At 47.7% G+C, this 18,688-nt stretch overlaps 2 protein-coding genes across 2 annotated transcripts; both read left to right on the top strand.

Annotated features, from left to right (window-relative positions):
• Positions 1–7: 7 nt before the first annotated feature.
• On the top strand, positions 8–4,121 carry LOC309816140 (protein FAM170A-like; the record flags this gene model as incomplete). Its single annotated transcript, XM_082646803.1, has 4 exons — positions 8–77; positions 2,451–2,591; positions 3,372–4,055; positions 4,105–4,121. The coding sequence occupies 4 exons, from the start codon at positions 8–10 to the stop codon at positions 4,119–4,121; spliced, it is 912 nt and encodes a 303-aa protein (XP_082502929.1).
• Positions 4,122–11,875: 7,754 nt separating this feature from the next.
• LOC309816139 (protein FAM170A-like) lies at positions 11,876–15,987 on the top strand (the record flags this gene model as incomplete). The annotated part of the gene is made up of 4 exons (XM_082646802.1): positions 11,876–11,945; positions 14,317–14,457; positions 15,238–15,921; positions 15,971–15,987. 4 exons carry the CDS (start codon positions 11,876–11,878, stop codon positions 15,985–15,987), a joined length of 912 nt encoding a protein of 303 aa, XP_082502928.1.
• Positions 15,988–18,688: the final 2,701 nt, after the last annotated feature.

Below are 18,688 nucleotides of genomic sequence, written 5' to 3'. Positions count from 1 at the left end.
TGGTACGATGGAACGGCGACAAAAGAGGAAACATCTGGAAAATGAAGAGTCCCAGGAAACTGCCGAGAACGGAGGAGGTATGTGGGGGGCAACTTGTCTGGGGCACATGGGTTTCTGCCAAACTGAAGCTTCTCTAGGAAGCGGGGGACTGAGAACGTGTCACCTGTGAAGCAGGGAGCGAGAGACCTTGTCTCACTGATGCTGCCGTATCTATCTGGAGGGCCCCTGTGGTGTGAGACGGCACAGAACGGCCAGATGACCCCTGGGAGTTGGGAGGTCAGCTCCGCTGGTCTGAGGACTCTCTCCTGGGGCAGCCGGGCCTGGAGCTTTGTCGGACTCACAGCAGGCTGCATCCTGCTTGCACAGACCTAGAGGTGCAGCTTTTCTCAGTCCCCGATTTCTCTCTTATTCTCTTGGATCTTTCCCTGGGGTCATGAGGTGGGGGATGTGAAGGATGCAAGGATGCTGAGAGAGACCCATGAGTTGCTTGGCCTCTTTTACCAAAGTGGAAAGAGAAGCCCCATGAGTTGAAGGCCCTGTTGAAAAATATCTTGACAAGTGGAATGCACTTTGAAAGAAGATTGTTTGTCTAGGGATGGTGTCATATTGAAAGCAAGGAGGATTTATTCCTTCAACAGGAAGAATTTCCCAAAGGAGATCAAGGGAAGGGAAGGGTTTTCCAGAGACTGAGACCACGTGAGCGGGGGTGAGAAATGGCCTCAGGGTCCTGCGGGGAGCTCTGAGAGCCACGGGCCACGTGGTGCCTGCGTGCATTAAATGTAGGCGAGTAGCTTGCCCTGGGAGAGGGGTGGTCACCCCAGAGCTCCAGCTAGAGGCCTCTGCCCCAGATTAGAGCCCAGTAGCTCCTACCAGGCCCAGGGCCCTGGAGACTGTAGGATGGGCCCTGGGAATGGAGCTCTAGACAGCAGGCAGATTTCCAGGCAGTGGCTGGGACAGGCTGGGGAAGGCAATGACTGCCCCTGACCATTCAGAATATTTTGCTCTATGTTCCTGTGTGTGTGTGGGTGTGTGAGTGTGTGTGTGTGTGTGTGTGTGTGTGTGTGTGTGTGTGTGTGTGGTAGTGCAGAGAAGAGCGAGATGAATGGGGTTAGAGTGCTTACCAGATATAAAGTCTGCGTGGTAAAGTTCTTGTCACCCTGCCTGGACCTGGCTGACACTCGGTGTACGTAAGAGTGTATACAGAATTCTTGTTAGGGGTGTTTTATGAGACAGTAACTCATACACCCATGTACACTCTGATGCAGCAAAAATATCACACACCCCACATATAACTTCCTTATTAAACCACACACAGCACATGGAGGTATATACACGCATCCCTCCTGTACTACGTTCTCATACAACCCACCTGTATCACAATCCTCTCCTCCAACACCAAACGCTGGAGATGAGATATGTATATAGACACTCACACTATATATATAGGACACACAGACACACACACACTATATATATATATATATATATATATATGTATCTCCACAACTCTCGCACAAACACAGCTAACTTCAGCCATCGCTAAATACCTCTGTAAGAACCAGTCACGTGTCATACACACCACACTTGTAACACATTCTTGAGTAATGCCAGACCCGCTTTGTACAAACCACAGTAAACCACAGTCTCAGTAACCCATGTCAGGATTGCCAGAGAAAATATGGGCTATCCAGTTCAATTTGAATTCCAGATAAACAACAAGTAATTTTTCAGTATCAGTATGTCCCAAATATTGTATGGGCCATACTTACACTAAAACTAAGTAAGAACAAATACTGCATGGGAATACTTACACTAAAAAATTATTCTGGGTTTATCTGAAACTGAAATTTAACTGGGTGCCTTGTATTCTTGTTCGCTAAGTCTGGCAACCCTTATATACTTACCACCAGCTGATGTATTATATATTTATTGTAGTTTTGTTTAGTGTGTGTCTTCCCCTACTAGAATGTGCAGCGTTACCAAAGACTACAACAATGGAAGAGTGCCGGATACACAGGAGTAGCTGCTTACTGAATCTTGGTGAATGAATGAATGAACACGCACCATAAATACAAGCCACACCATGTAATGAGGAAACGTTACATGTCCCAGAATTCCCGACTTGTGAACAGAAACCATGCACACAAAGGCCACAGACACAGATAGACACATCTGCACTGTGCTCCCCATGCCAACCCCACACTTACCACAGACTTAACTGATACACATCACTCACTCTTCCCACACACTCACAGTCACCACCGACGCCTACATTACCAACTAGACAGTGAGAGAATAAGTATTGATTGGAATTAAATCCTGGAGGATCCACTGGGAACCACACTCTCAACTGTGTGTATTCACTGCACCTGACACGTGCCACACACTCAGTAAATATTTGTGGACAGAGGACTGATGAACCCACCCTGAGCCTTTCATTCCTCCCTCAGGAATCTCGAAGTCACAAGAGGATCCCCCTCGGCTTGGATCCACTGTGGTGGCCCAAGGCTGCAGCCCAGGGGCAGTGGAGGTCTCCTCTGCCCCTAAATACTTCTTCTGTACTTCTACTCCGCGCAAGCTCAGCTACGCTGGTAAGGGCGTGGGACTCCTCAGTTGAGGGGGTGCTTGGCTGTGAGGCAGGAGGCACACAGATCCCAGGGAGGCTGAGAGGAAATCCAGGGTCATCAGAGGTGATGAGGGCTCTGTGGAGGAGCCTGTGCAGGATGGCTGAGCTGTTCCGAGGGCGTGGATGCCAGCTGAGTCTGGGGGGGCGGTGTGAATACTGCTACTACCATGGTGGGGAAGTCAAGGAGCAGGGTCCGGAAATGTCTGGGCTTGAGGTGGAGGGAAGAGGGACCAGATTAAGCATCTTCAGAGGAAAATGTAGGCTTTGTCTTTGCCTTTGCTTCCAGAGAAGGACAGAGTTCTGCATCATACACCTCCAGACTGAGAGCAGGACCATCCAGCTCAGGTCCACACAGCTCACACATACATCTGCCCTCCAGGCACAGCCCTTCTCAGAGCACACATAAACCCCAAGCACCACAGCCCCATTCCACATGTAATGCACCACCGATATTACCAAAATCACACTCCTTGTCATACACGCATCCAGCCGCATCCCTCACATACCACAGCCCTCACCACCATACTCCACACCCCTGTATACAGACACTGCTCCAGTATCCCCCCCACGCACATGAAAAGCCCACAGATGACACCAGATACACCGCTCCATCCTACGGCCAACAGACACCAAGCTCACGACATAGCTACGTCATGCAAATGTCCCTCTCTCGTCTACCACACCTGCTCCCTCAGCTTCCGGCACGGCCCATGCATGTTATTATGGTTTTAATTTCCTTTTTCAGCAATGCGGAGATTTCGAGACACTGCCTGGCCTACAGCACCCCTAGCCCAGGTTCAGGAAGAAGGGGAGACCGCTCCCCCATCACACTGTGTCTCCTCCTCACTCTCTTCACCCTGTAAGGACTATCTGCACCCAGACAAAGAGGAAAGGGGCATGAAAATATACTACATGCAGGTACAAGTGAACAAGGGTGTCGCTGTCTCCTGGAAGACAAAGAAACCCTTGGAGTTGCCTGAAAAGCAGCTGACGATAGAAGAAGTGACCCTTCCTGAGGATGCGTGCACAGTAGGCACTTGCCCCTCTGATGTGTCCACCGAAAGCCTCCTGTCTGACAGTGAGCCCACTGGGGAGGAGAAAGAGTATGAGGAAAGGGCAGAGCCAGGCAGCCCATCAGGGTCACCTGCCGTCGAGGAGAGACCCAGGGCCAAGACACCGGACTGGATGGTGACCATGGAGAACGGCTTCAGGTGCATGGCCTGCTGCCGGGTCTTCCCCACCTTGGAGATCCTCCAGCAGCACGTGAAGGGCGGCGTCCTGCAGGGCTTCAGCTGCCGTGTCTTTCATCTCAACATGGCCCAGTGGATGGGCAATGTGGAATCCGAGAGCACACCTGAGGAGGAGGAGGAGGAGGAGGAAGAGAAGCAAGAAGAAAAGGAGAATGAGGGAGAGCAGCCCACGGGGGAAGGCCCCAGCCCAAAGAGACCCCGCAGGCAGGGTCTTTTCTCTCCTTTGAGTTCCAAACAGCAACTGAGATTCATGGGACAGAAGATCCTGGAGGACGGTGTGGCCGTCCCTTGGAAGAGGTAAGGCTTGAGGCTGGCAGTCTTCTGAGCCTATGTCACGAGGGCCCAGAGGAGTCTAAGGGAAGGGGCCGCACACATGTGCTGGTTTACCTAATGGCTCTGCAGTTGCATCAAATGGGACACACCCAGCACTAACAAAGGCATTGACCTCTGTTGACGTAAACAAGAAGGTGGAGCCTTTTCCTAGGAGTTTTCTCAGGGTCTGCACGATGGACCTCAACTCTTAGAGGACGTACTGCCAGCAGCTCCTTCTCGGCAGAGAGAGCCAGGAGTGGTCTCAAGAGAGGACAGGGGCCCTTGCAGGACCAGAACTTTGAGGTCTGAGAGCCTTGGGCCTGAGCCGAGATCTCACCCTGACCACTGGACCGAGCCTTCTGTGACAAAGGGGAATATGAAAGAGAGTCACGTGGAAATGAGGTCCCCCGAGATATGGAAATGTTCCAGAACCTTCGTTGCGTGGTAGTTGATCTGGAGCCAAGCTCACTGTGGTGTGTGTGGCTCTGAGCATTAAGGCAATGCTGGAGGGTAACCCTGACCAGCAGAGCTTGGAGTGCTTCTTGTCTCTTCCTGTCCTACCTCATTTGTTTTATCCCTTCCAGGGAGAAGAAAGGACCCTCGGGAGAGTAGCAGACAGAATGCCGTGGTCTGAAGGAGGATGAAGGGACCGGCACTCAGTCTAACATCATATGACAATAGAAGCGTCCTATGCAATAAAGGGCATTTTCCAAACCTTTCCTGGAGCTTTTATTTAAGGACATTTTTCTATCTATGCATCTATCTGTCATCTACATCTGTATCTTTCAAGGTTTGTGAACAAGCTTTCACATAAGCACTAGAGACGTCCGCCAGCATTTTCCAGAAGAGGCCTGCAAATTGCTGGGGACTCCTCACAAATAGGGAACGGCCACAACCCCTGCCACACAGACTATGCGCGTGGCCCTCCTGACGTACTCCCACTCTCTCTCTGAATTTCCCAACGTCTGAGATGAGGGTGCTGGCTGGAGGCAATGATCACATGCAGGCTGAATCTTCTCCAGATTCTGATTCTCTTCCTGGGCATATCGTCCTCAAGCACAGTCTCCATGTCCCTGGCCACACTGATCTCTCTCCTTCAGTCCTTCCCTCCCTCCCTCTCCTGCCTCCCAGTGCAGAGAATACTTTTTTGCATTTGAGACGACATTTATTTTTGGTTCACAGAATTCTCACCTGTTCTACTGTGGCCTCCGTTGTGAACATTCCAAAGCTGAGACTTTTCTGTTTTTCTCCCTCATTTCTGCTGAGTCTTTACCTTCCTAATGCAATGAACTCAGAGTGTCTAGCTGACTGGATGGGGAAAAAGATCCAGGGGGCAAAGAGAAATAATAAAAGAATATATCAGTTAATTTTTCATAGTGTTATCCAACTACATATTTTTAAAATTTTGGAATAATATTAGGAATCTTCTCTTCATAAAAAACTGAATTATCGGGCTTCCCTGGTGGAGCAGTGGTTAAGAATATGCCTGCGAATGCACGGGACATGGGTTCGAGCCCTGGTCTGGGAAGATCCCACGTGCCACGGAGTAACTAAGCCCGCGCGCCACAACTACTGAGCCTGCGCTCTAGAGCCTGTGCCACATCTACCGAGCCCACGTGCCACAACTACGGAAGCCTGCGTGCCTAGAGCCCATGATCCGGAACAAGAGAAGCCACTGCAATGAGAAGCCCGTGCACCACAGCCAAGAGGAGCCCCCGCTCACTGCAACTAGAGAACGCCCGCTAGCAGCAACAAAGACCCAATGCAGCCCCAAATAAATTAATTAATTTTTAAAAATTGAATTAGTTTCAAGGGTACAATGTATAAAAGTACAATAAAAGCCCCCCTTCATAACCCCCCAACCCCACTCTCAAGATGGAATCGATATGCTGTGATACAATTTATAGTCGTAGTACTACTCCTCCTCCCACCACATCCGAAATCCTCTGAGCCAGGTGCAGCAGCTTCCTTTCACAATGCTAGGACCCGCCACAAGACACATGATAATCCCTTTGGACATTTCAAGGAGCGGCACCAAGGGAACAGTACCGGGGAAATGCCACTGACAGCTCAGAATATCCATGGCATTTCTAGAGCCTCGGCACTGCTCTTGCTCTGGGAATGAAGGTCCAAAAAGCACATCGGAGAATGTTCATAGTTGTAAACAAGCTCCACCTTTGAAACACGATCTACATAGAACCACATATACAAGCCTGCACGATGGATGAAGCCAAGGTCTCCTCCATGATTTCCCTTCTGACCACCTTATTGTCTCCTCAACCATAAAAGGTGAACTTGAAACTCAGGACCTTGCCTTGTCACCAGAAATATCCAAGCTTGGATCAGTCTTTCTAAGACCAGATACTTGCTCTCTGAACTATTAGAGACTTGTCACATACACACAGGTAGAACAGGATTATTTCTATCTACCTGGGGACATGGAGTCTTTCACATTGCTCCTGATAAAACTCTCACAACAGCAAAACTTTACCTACAAAGGGTTCAAGCTATGACACTCCCAATTTCCACAAACCTCCTCAGCTCTTGTGAGTCACATGCAGCCAATTCCAGGAATTGGAAACATGGTTGTGAGGATGAAACTGACTTTGGGGCTCCCCTTGGATATGGTCTTCCAGACTTACCAAAAGGCCATTAAGAGGAAGGTTTACCCCACCTCAGGGAAACCCGAGGCAGTACTTGCAGTCAAGGACTGGCCATGGCTTCTGAGCTACATCCAAAAAGAATTTCATACTGTACCTGGATCTGCTGAAGCCATTTCTGACTGTCCGAGAGCCAGCATGTACCGCTCCTCAACTGCCTCCATTGTGGATCATCAGTAGGGCTGTCAGATTTAGTACATAAAAATACAGGATACCCAGTTAACCTTGAACTTCACATGAATAATAAGTCATTATTTTTAGTATAAGTAGATCCTATGAACTATTTGGGGCATACTTATCTTCAAAATGTACTCGTTGTTTTTCAAACATTCATATTTAACTAAACAGCCTATATTTTATCTGTCCACCCTACTCAGCAGAAATGATGGAGGCTCATAGAGATCCAGGAGACGCCTCAGCGCCTCCTCAGCTTTTATTTCTACGTCCTGGACAGCGAGCACGAACCTTCCACTCCGTCATTGGCTAGAATGGAGGATATTCTCTGTTTTAGAGATTTTTCTACTTGTCATTGTTATTATCTTCCTTATTTTAAAGAGATGTTTATTTTTCCCCAAACTTAATAGCTCATCCAAAAGTATTTCAAAGTTCATTAGACAAGGGAAAAACAACATGGTTCTGAAAAGTGAAGGAAACCGCCTGGTGTTTAGTAAAGAAGTAGTAGGGAGATTGAAATAGCCAAACTTAATAAGCAGATCTCTCCAAGGGTATTTTCAGAGCTTGATACGCTCCCACACCCTGAAAATATTATTACATCAAGAATGTAGAACTGCTAACCAAATGTAAGGCTCCCATATGATTCTATCAAACTGAGGATGCTTCTTTACTAAGCAGTGAGCACACTTGCTGCCCCAGGGACCTTGGCAGTTGCAACGTAGGGCTCTTCCCTTTGGGATGGAAACAGCAAGTTTTCCTGTGGTCTACACGCTGGCCCCAAAAATACTACACTCCCAATACTTGTCAACTTTAAGTATTTTCCTACATATCTCCATTTTTCTGTTACTATTTGGGCTACATCCTAGACTTGACACTACATAAATTGCATTCAAGAAGCTATTTTTAAAAGTTGGTAGGAAACCTTAAATCTATGGCTTGCAGTCCCTGGCTTACTTTCATCCAGGTGCATAAGGGTTTTCAAAAGTAGTCAGGTTAGTTACCCCGTATCACAGCCCCACGCTTGTGTCACAGATATAAAAATGGAACATGATATTTAAGGTTTTAGTTGCCAAATCATCAAGCCTCCCAGACAGAGGCAATAGAGCAAAATGATTACAGAGGCATGGATTTTGATTTGCTCCAGCGTCTTGGGCAAGTCACTTGGCCTCTGTATTTATTTGTACTTATCTGCACTTATCTGTCACTTGGGGGTCATAATTGTACCTGGTCCATGGGTACGCTGTACAAATGATCTGTAAAGTAGTTACAAGAAACCGACACAGAGTAAGCACTCCACAGACATTGGCTATTAGCTATTGGAAATAGTTCTCCGTGAAACAGATGACTTTATCAGTGGATGACTCGGTGGGAGACAGTGAATCACAGAATCACAGCATGTTGAAAGTGACCTAGTTCACACTCTTATGTGAAAAAAAGAAAAGTGTGCATGGGTAGAAAATGTCTGAAACTTTACACAACAAAGAGTTCATCATGTTAACTTGGAGGATTAGAATAAATCAGGAAAGGAGGAAAGAAAAACTTGAGTGTAATTCAATTTCTCTATCATTTGTGTTTCTACACTGAGACTCTGAATACACTGGAAGTGCAATTTTTTTTAATGTGGCGGGATAAAGGTTTTCAAGTTTTCCTGATCCATCCATATTATTATCTCAGAATTGCTGGCAGTTCTTGCCATCTTCGGATCTACACCCATGTGAGTCAGTGGGCCATTCTGGACGGAGGAGATAATAGAGCAGAAGTGAAGTGAGAGGAAAGGAGAGACAAGATTTTCTCTTTTCTCTTCAAAGAGGAAAGGTCTTTGGAATGGGAACAACTCACAACCAAACTTTGGGGAAAGGATGTGATGGAAAATGAGACAAACATCCTACCCCTGTGATGAGAAGGATTCCCTGGGCTGGATGGAGGGAGGTCACAGGTGGCTGGACAAGGAAACCAACTAGGGAGAAACACACACAAGTGCAGGGCAAACACCCTGAGGCCACTCAGCCTGACTCCATGCAAACATGTGTCCAGCAGCCAGCCCTTCACCTCTGGCTCCCCAGCAAGACAGGTACCTCGGGCGTGCCAACTCATTCTGAGTCCATTATGCCTGGCCATTCATAAACCGCTGTCTAACGTGTGAGGAATAAACTCTCAATGTTTATGAGGAAACTGGGGAAGGAGATTGAAAGGTTATTTAAACGGAAAAAAAAGAAGTTCAGCAAGGCAGGATGGTAGAGAGACAAGAAAAAGACCTTAAAAGATAGAAAGGATTTGCCAAAGAAGAGAAAGAAAAAGAAATGATTCCAAATGGGTTAACCTGCAGCTAGGAAGTTAAGGAAGATTATTGATGGGTGAAGACTATGGAATAAAGCGAATAAAATTTATCTGAAATTGCTGAGAATATGGTAAGCAGCATGATTATCAAATTATGAATTGGCTGCAATGGCATTCTAGGGGGACACTAGGAAGGGGAAGCAAATGTTCCTGAGATGACAGTAGCAGGGGGAAAGTTGTTTCAGGGGAAGATCAGTCTTGCAGAGGGTGTATCAGAGGAGGGCAAGCGTGAGCAAGCAAGGAAATACTAAGTGTATACGGTTCCTTCACTGAGTGCACCCAGCCCCGCGGTCAGCCTTGAGAACAAGCAGGACTTCAGGTACTAGAGCTACATTTCAGTCATCAAGACTTGAGAAGACACCCTTAACTCAGGTCTTGTCTTCAAACTCCATCTTTCCTACTTGACCTTCATTTGGCCTCTTCCCTTACCCTCCAGCTGTGGACTGAGGCCACAGAGCAAGATGGGTCACTAGTGTCCTCCATCCCCTGGCGACTGTGGTTCACATCAGTGGAGTACCAAAGGCAATAACCAAGTAACAGACACAAGAGTGTATGAAGAAGAAGAGATTCTGATAAGGCTTTCTGTGACAGTGTGGGCCAAGTCGACTCTATATGGCCGGTATCACGTGAATTATGAGCAGCCTTAGGGGAGAAGTTCTCAGAAGGCAGAGCCTGGCTCTCTAGAGGCTCTGCGTGCTCACAGCCCACTCCAAGACCTCAGTTACAGCTTCGGCCCCCAATATCCCTCCCTCTGCCTGCTCACAGTTTTTGAAGTCTTCTTTCCTCCACATTTCTCTTGAGACGTGGAGGAGGAAGATGAGCTTCAGGCCAGCTCAGACTCCCCTGGGATCCCAGCAGGATGCCTATCATTAACCTCCCACCTTCTAGGAAGCTCCTAAGATCTTCACATTTGGGGCAGTTCTCATTTCAGCTGTGCTTCAAATTGCTGGCTGGAGACGGCCTGTTGGAAGGTGGCTAAAAGCAAGTAGCAATCCTTCGGGCAGCCTGGCCCTTCTCGACTGTCAGACACCTTCAGGGATATTCTAGGAAATGTTGTTTGTTCTAGAGAAGGGAGGGAAACAATCCAATTGTCCAATAATGCTTGAATGGAAAATAAATGATGCTATATGCATGTGATGAAATAATATCAAACAGTCAAAAATCAAAGACCTAGATCTATATGGATTCACATGGATAAATCTTGAAAACATAATATTGATTGAAAGAAAATAAGATAAAGAACGTTAGATTGTGATAACAGGTATGTAAGTATTTAAATATTTAAATCAATTCAACATATTGCTTCTATATATATAGATGCAAGAAAATAAACTTTATCCAAAGAACACACTATTTACATTTAATATGCTCATTTATCTAGGAGACCCAAAAGAACCCACAGATAAACTAGCAGGAACTAATAAGACGGTTCAACAAGGCACACACATACAAGATCAATAAATTTTAAAAGTCAATCAGGCTCCTCTACACTGGCGATAACAAATTAGAAACTGTAAAAGAAAATAAGAAAAAAAGAAGATCTAAAAATAGTCACAAGAGCCATATAAATTATTTAGAGCTAAGCATACGTAGAAGGCAATATAACTAACAAACTGAGTACGAACAGTTAAACTCCGCCCAACCCAGGGTTAGGAAAAGACTGTTGTTACTTTATGAGAACAGACCCTCTTCTTAAGGAGCAGATCAGTAAGTGAGAGTGAATCAAAGAAACACAGCATTTGAAAAGTCAGCTAGTCCAAGCCTCTTGATCGCACATACAGAAGCTGAAGCCCAGATAGGTTGAGTTACTTGCTAAAGGGCCCAATGTCCTGACTCAAGGACTAGCATTTTTCACTCAGTCGCAAGACACAATCAAATGCAGTACCTTGGAGAGAGATGGGGAAAAAATGAAGAAATCAATTATATAGTTCCTCATCTTTAAGTACAGAAATAGCTGTGACAAAATTACACGTATTGAGGGAAAATTGAAGTGCAGAGTTTAAAATGTCAATAATCCACAGGGAAACTGGAGACCATTTAAAATATTCATATTAAATCTCTCTAGAAAAGACATTAAAAGATGTCCAATCAAAATGTGAATTTTATAATAGACATGGTATGATACAATTTATAATAGATATGGTAGGAACCTTTCCCTTTCACGGGAAAGCATCGGCTGGGAAAAAGGAATTGTTCTTGAAAATGGGGCCTGTGCTACTGCAGACACTGTGCTCACCCTAGGTCCATCGAATGCACTGATGTCAGCACTGAGGTCACAGAATTCCGCTGTGCGCCTGGCAACCTTGCAAACATAACAGCCCTGGTGAGCACTAGGCAGTACTGCTGGTTCACTAAGTGGTACAAGTTTTTCAGCCATTTAGGAGACTTGACTATTTTTGTTTGTATTGAATCATTTCAACGGATTGCCCAAGAGCCAAGAAGGGCCAACCTGTAGGGAAGAGGAGGAGTTGGACATCTCTTGAGGCATCTTCTAAGGGAGACTTCTAGTTGGTACGATGGAACGGCGACAAAAGAGGAAACATCTGGAAAATGAAGAGTCCCAGGAAACTGCCGAGAACGGAGGAGGTATGTGGGGGGCAACTTGTCTGGGGCACATGGGTTTCTGCCAAACTGAAGCTTCTCTAGGAAGCGGGGGACTGAGAACGTGTCACCTGTGAAGCAGGGAGCGAGAGACCTTGTCTCACTGATGCTGCCGTATCTATCTGGAGGGCCCCTGTGGTGTGAGATGGCACAGAACGGCCAGATGCCCCCTGGGAGTTGGGAGGTCAGCTCCGCTGGTCTGAGGACTCTCTCCTGGGGCAGCCGGGCCTGGAGCTTTGTCGGACTCACAGCAGGCTGCATCCTGCTTGCACAGACCTAGAGGTGCAGCTTTTCTCAGTCCCCGATTTCTCTCTTATTCTCTTGGATCTTTCCCTGGGGTCATGAGGTGGGGGATGTGAAGGATGCAAGGATGCTGAGAGAGACCCATGAGTTGCTTGGCCTCTTTTACCAAAGTGGAAAGAGAAGCCCCATGAGTTGAAGGCCCTGTTGAAAAATATCTTGACAAGTGGAATGCACTTTGAAAGAAGATTGTTTGTCTAGGGATGGTGTCATATTGAAAGCAAGGAGGATTTATTCCTTCAACAGGAAGAATTTCCCAAAGGAGATCAAGGGAAGGGAAGGGTTTTCCAGAGACTGAGACCACGTGAGCGGGGGTGAGAAATGGCCTCAGGGTCCTGCGGGGAGCTCTGAGAGCCACGGGCCACGTGGTGCCTGCGTGCATTAAATGTAGGCGAGTAGCTTGCCCTGGGAGAGGGGTGGTCACCCCAGAGCTCCAGCTAGAGGCCTCTGCCCCAGATTAGAGCCCAGTAGCTCCTACCAGGCCCAGGGCCCTGGAGACTGTAGGATGGGCCCTGGGAATGGAGCTCTAGACAGCAGGCAGATTTCCAGGCAGTGGCTGGGACAGGCTGGGGAAGGCAATGACTGCCCCTGACCATTCAGAATATTTTGCTCTATGTTCCTGTGTGTGTGTGTGTGTGTGAGTGTGTGTGTGTGTGTGTGTGTGTGTGTGTGTGTGTGTGGTAGTGCAGAGAAGAGCGAGATGAATGGGGTTAGAGTGCTTACCAGATATAAAGTCTGCGTGGTAAAGTTCTTGTCACCCTGCCTGGACCTGGCTGACACTAAGTATACGTAAGAGTGTATACAGAATTCTTGTTAGGGGTGTTTTATGAGACAGTAACTCATACACCCATGTACACTCTGATGCAGCAAAAATATCACACACCCCACATATAACTTCCTTATTAAACCACACACAGCACATGGAGGTATATACACGCATCCCTCCTGTACTACGTTCTCATACAACCCACCTGTATCACAATCCTCTCCTCCAACACCAAACGCTGGAGATGAGATATGTATATAGACACTCACACTATATATATAGGACACACAGACACAAACACACACTATATATATATATATATATATATATATATGTATCTCCACAACTCTCACACAAACACAGCTAACTTCACCCATCGCTAAATACCTCTGTAAGAACCAGTCACGTGTCATACACACCACACTTGTAACACATTCTTGAGTAATGCCAGACCCGCTTTGTACAAACCACAGTAAACCACAGTCTCAGTAACCCATGTCAGGATTGCCAGAGAAAATATGGGCTATCCAGTTCAATTTGAATTCCAGATAAACAACAAGTAATTTTTCAGTATCAGTATGTCCCAAATATTGTATGGGCCATACTTACACTAAAACTAAGTAAGAACAAATACTGCATGGGAATACTTACACTAAAAAATTATTCTGGGTTTATCTGAAACTGAAATTTAACTGGGTGCCTTGTATTCTTGTTCGCTAAGTCTGGCAACCCTTATATACTTACCACCAGCTGATGTATTATATATTTATTGTAGTTTTGTTTAGTGTGTGTCTTCCCCTACTAGAATGTGCAGCGTTACCAAAGACTACAACAATGGAAGAGTGCCGGATACACAGGAGTAGCTGCTTACTGAATCTTGGTGAATGAATGAATGAACACGCACCATAAATACAAGCCACACCATGTAATGAGGAAACGTTACATGTCCCAGAATTCCTGACTTGTGAACAGAAACCATGCACACAAAGGCCACAGACACAGATAGACACATCTGCACTGTGCTCCCCATGCCAACCCCACACTTACCACAGACTTAACTGATACACATCACTCACTCTTCCCACACACTCACAGTCACCACCGAGGCCTACATTACCAACTAGACAGTGAGAGAATAAGTATTGATTGGAATTAAATCCTGGAGGATCCACTGGGAACCACACTCTCAACTGTGTGTATTCACTGCACCTGACACGTGTCACACACTCAGTAAATATTTGTGGACAGAGGACTGATGAACCCACCCTGAGCCTTTCATTCCTCCCTCAGGAATCTCGAAGTCACAAGAGGATCCCCCTCGGCTTGGATCCACTGTGGTGGCCCAAGGCTGCAGCCCAGGGGCAGTGGAGGTCTCCTCTGCCCCTAAATACTTCTTCTGTACTTCTACTCCGCGCAAGCTCAGCTACGCTGGTAAGGGCGCGGGGCTCCTCGGTTGAGGGGTTGCTTGGCTGTGAGGCAGGAGGCACACAGATCCCAGGGAGGCTGAGAGGAAATCCAGGGTCATCAGAGGTGATGAGGGCTCTGTGGAGGAGCCTGTGCAGGATGGCTGAGCTGTTCCGAGGGCGTGGATGCCAGCTGAGTCTGGGGGGGCGGTGTGAATACTGCTACTACCATGGTGGGGAAGTCAAGGAGCAGGGTCCGGAAATGTCTGGGCTTGAGGTGGAGGGAAGAGGGACCAGATTAAGCATCTTCAGAGGAAAATGTAGGCTTTGTCTTTGCCTTTGCTTCCAGAGAAGGACAGAGTTCTGCATCATACACCTCCAGACTGAGAGCAGGACCATCCAGCTCAGGTCCACACAGCTCACACATACATCTGCCCTCCAGGCACAGCCCTTCTCAGAGCACACATAAACCCCAAGCACCACAGCCCCATTCCACATGTAATGCACCACCGATATTACCAAAATCACACTCCTTGTCATACACGCATCCAGCCGCATCCCTCACATACCACAGCCCTCACCACCATACTCCACACCCCTGTATACAGACACCGCTCCAGTATCCCCCCCACGCACATGAAAAGCCCACAGATGACACCAGATACACCGCTCCATCCTACGGCCAACAGACACCAAGCTCACGACATAGCTACGTCATGCAAATGTCCCTCTCTCGTCTACCACACCTGCTCCCTCAGCTTCCGGCACGGCCCATGCATGTTATTATGGTTTTAATTTCCTTTTTCAGCAATGCGGGGATTTCGAGACACTGCCTGGCCTACAGCACCCCTAGCCCAGGTTCAGGAAGAAGGGGAGACCGCTCCCCCATCACACTGTGTCTCCTCCTCACTCTCTTCACCCTGTAAGGACTATCTGCACCCAGACAAAGAGGAAAGGGGCATGAAAATATACTACATGCAGGTACAAGTGAACAAGGGTGTCGCTGTCTCCTGGAAGACAAAGAAACCCTTGGAGTTGCCTGAAAAGCAGCTGACGATAGAAGAAGTGACCCTTCCTGAGGATGCGTGCACAGTAGGCACTTGCCCCTCTGATGTGTTCACCGAAAGCCTCCTGTCTGACAGTGAGCCCACTGGGGAGGAGAAAGAGTATGAGGAAAGGGCAGAGCCAGGCAGCCCATCAGGGTCACCTGCCGTCGAGGAGAGACCCAGGGCCAAGACACCGGACTGGATGGTGACCATGGAGAACGGCTTCAGGTGCATGGCCTGCTGCCGGGTCTTCCCCACCTTGGAGATCCTCCAGCAGCACGTGAAGGGCGGCGTCCTGCAGGGCTTCAGCTGCCGTGTCTTTCATCTCAACATGGCCCAGTGGATGGGCAATGTGGAATCCGAGAGCACACCTGAGGAGGAGGAGGAGGAGGAGGAAGAGAAGCAAGAAGAAAAGGAGAATGAGGGAGAGCAGCCCACGGGGGAAGGCCCCAGCCCAAAGAGACCCCGCAGGCAGGGTCTTTTCTCTCCTTTGAGTTCCAAACAGCAACTGAGATTCATGGGACAGAAGATCCTGGAGGACGGTGTGGCCGTCCCTTGGAAGAGGTAAGGCTTGAGGCTGGCAGTCTTCTGAGCCTATGTCACGAGGGCCCAGAGGAGTCTAAGGGAAGGGGCCGCACACATGTGCTGGTTTACCTAATGGCTCTGCAGTTGCATCAAATGGGACACACCCAGCACTAACAAAGGCATTGACCTCTGTTGACGTAAACAAGAAGGTGGAGCCTTTTCCTAGGAGTTTTCTCAGGGTCTGCACGATGGACCTCAACTCTTAGAGGACGTACTGCCAGCAGCTCCTTCTCGGCAGAGAGAGCCAGGAGTGGTCTCAAGAGAGGACAGGGGCCCTTGCAGGACCAGAACTTTGAGGTCTGAGAGCCTTGGGCCTGAGCCGAGATCTCACCCTGACCACTGGACCGAGCCTTCTGTGACAAAGGGGAATATGAAAGAGAGTCACGTGGAAATGAGGTCCCCCGAGATATGGAAGTGTTCCAGAACCTTCGTTGCGTGGTAGTTGATCTGGAGCCAAGCTCACTGTGGTGTGTGTGGCTCTGAGCATTAAGGCAATGCTGGAGGGTAACCCTGACCAGCAGAGCTTGGAGTGCTTCTTGTCTCTTCCTGTCCTACCTCATTTGTTTTATCCCTTCCAGGGAGAAGAAAGGACCCTCGGGAGAGTAGCAGACAGAATGCCGTGGTCTGAAGGAGGATGAAGGGACCGGCACTCAGTCTAACATCATATGACAATAGAAGCGTCCTATGCAATAAAGGGCATTTTCCAAACCTTTCCTGGAGCTTTTATTTAAGGACATTTTTCTATCTATGCATCTATCTGTCATCTACATCTGTATCTTTCAAGGTTTGTGAACAAGCTTTCACATAAGCACTAGAGACGTCCGCCAGCATTTTCCAGAAGAGGCCTGCAAATTGCTGGGGACTCCTCACAAATAGGGAACGGCCACAACCCCTGCCACACAGACTATGCGCGTGGCCCTCCTGACGTACTCCCACTCTCTCTCTGAATTTCCCAACGTCTGAGATGAGGGTGCTGGCTGGAGGCAATGATCACGTGCAGGCTGAATCTTCTCCAGATTCTGATTCTCTTCCTGGGCATATCGTCCTCAAGCACAGTCTCCATGTCCCTGGCCACACTGATCTCTCTCCTTCAGTCCTTCCCTCCCTCCCTCTCCTGCCTCCCAGTGCAGAGAATACTTTTTTGCATTTGAGACGACATTTATTTTTGGTTCACAGAATTCTCACCTGTTCTACTGTGGCCTCCGTTGTGAACATTCCAAAGCTGAGACTTTTCTGTTTTTCTCCCTCATTTCTGCTGAGTCTTTACCTTCCTAATGCAGTGAACTCACAGTGCCTAGCTGACTGGATGGGGAAAAAGATCCAGGGGGCAAAGAGAAATAATAAAATAATATATCAGTTAATTTTTCATAGTGTTATCCAACTACATATTTTTAAAATTTTGGAATAATATTAGGAATCTTCTCTTTATAAAAAACTGAATTATCGGGCTTCCCTGGTGGAGCAGTGGTTAAGAATATGCCTGCGAATGCACGGGACATGGGTTCGAGCCCTGGTCTGGGAAGATCCCACGTGCCACGGAGTAACTAAGCCCGCGCGCCACAACTACTGAGCCTGCGCTCTAGAGCCTGTGCCACATCTACCGAGCCCACGTGCCACAACTACGGAAGCCTGCGTGCCTAGAGCCCATGATCCGGAACAAGAGAAGCCACTGCAATGAGAAGCCCGTGCACCACAGCCAAGAGGAGCCCCCGCTCACTGCAACTAGAGAACGCCCGCTAGCAGCAACAAAGACCCAATGCAGCCCCAAATAAATTAATTAATTTTAAAAAATTGAATTAGTTTCAAGGGTACAATGTATAAAAGTACAATAAAAGCCCCCCTTCATAACCCCCCAACCCCACTCTCAAGATGGAATAGATAGGCTGTGATACAATTTATAGTCGTAGTACTACTCCTCCTCCCACCACATCCGAAATCCTCTGAGCCAGGTGCAGCAGCTTCCTTTCACAATGCTAGGACCCGCCACAAGACACATGATAATCCCTTTGGACATTTCAAGGAGCGGCACCAAGGGAACAGTACCGGGGAAATGCCACTGACAGCTCAGAATATCCATGGCATTTCTAGAGCCTCGGCACTGCTCTTGCTCTGGGAATGAAGGTCCAAAAAGCACATCGGAGAATGTTCATAGTTGTAAACAAGCTCCACCTTTGAAACACGATCTACATAGAACCACATATACAAGCCTGCACGATGGATGAAGCCAAGGTCTCCTCCATGATTTCCCTTCTGACCACCTTATTGTCTCCTCAACCATAAAAGGTGAACTTGAAACTCAGGACCTTGCCTTGTCACCAGAAATATCCAAGCTTGGATCAGTCTTTCTAAGACCAGATACTTGCTCTCTGAACTATTAGAGACTTGTCACATACACACAGGTAGAACAGGATTATTTCTATCTACCTGGGGACATGGAGTCTTTCACATTGCTCCTGATAAAACTCTCACAACAGCAAAACTTTACCTACAAAGGGTTCAAGCTATGACACTCCCAATTTCCACAAACCTCCTCAGCTCTTGTGAGTCACATGCAGCCAATTCCAGGAATTGGAAACATGGTTGTGAGGATGAAACTGACTTTGGGGCTCCCCTTGGATATGGTCTTCC

The sequence above is a fragment of the Mesoplodon mirus genome, assembly GCF_964341445.2.
Source record: "Mesoplodon mirus genome assembly, contig: SUPER_14_unloc_2, whole genome shotgun sequence".
Taxonomy (NCBI): domain Eukaryota; kingdom Metazoa; phylum Chordata; class Mammalia; order Artiodactyla; family Ziphiidae; genus Mesoplodon; species Mesoplodon mirus.
Note: the sequence above shows the minus strand (reverse complement) of the source record. Positions and strands in the feature narration are given on the sequence as shown.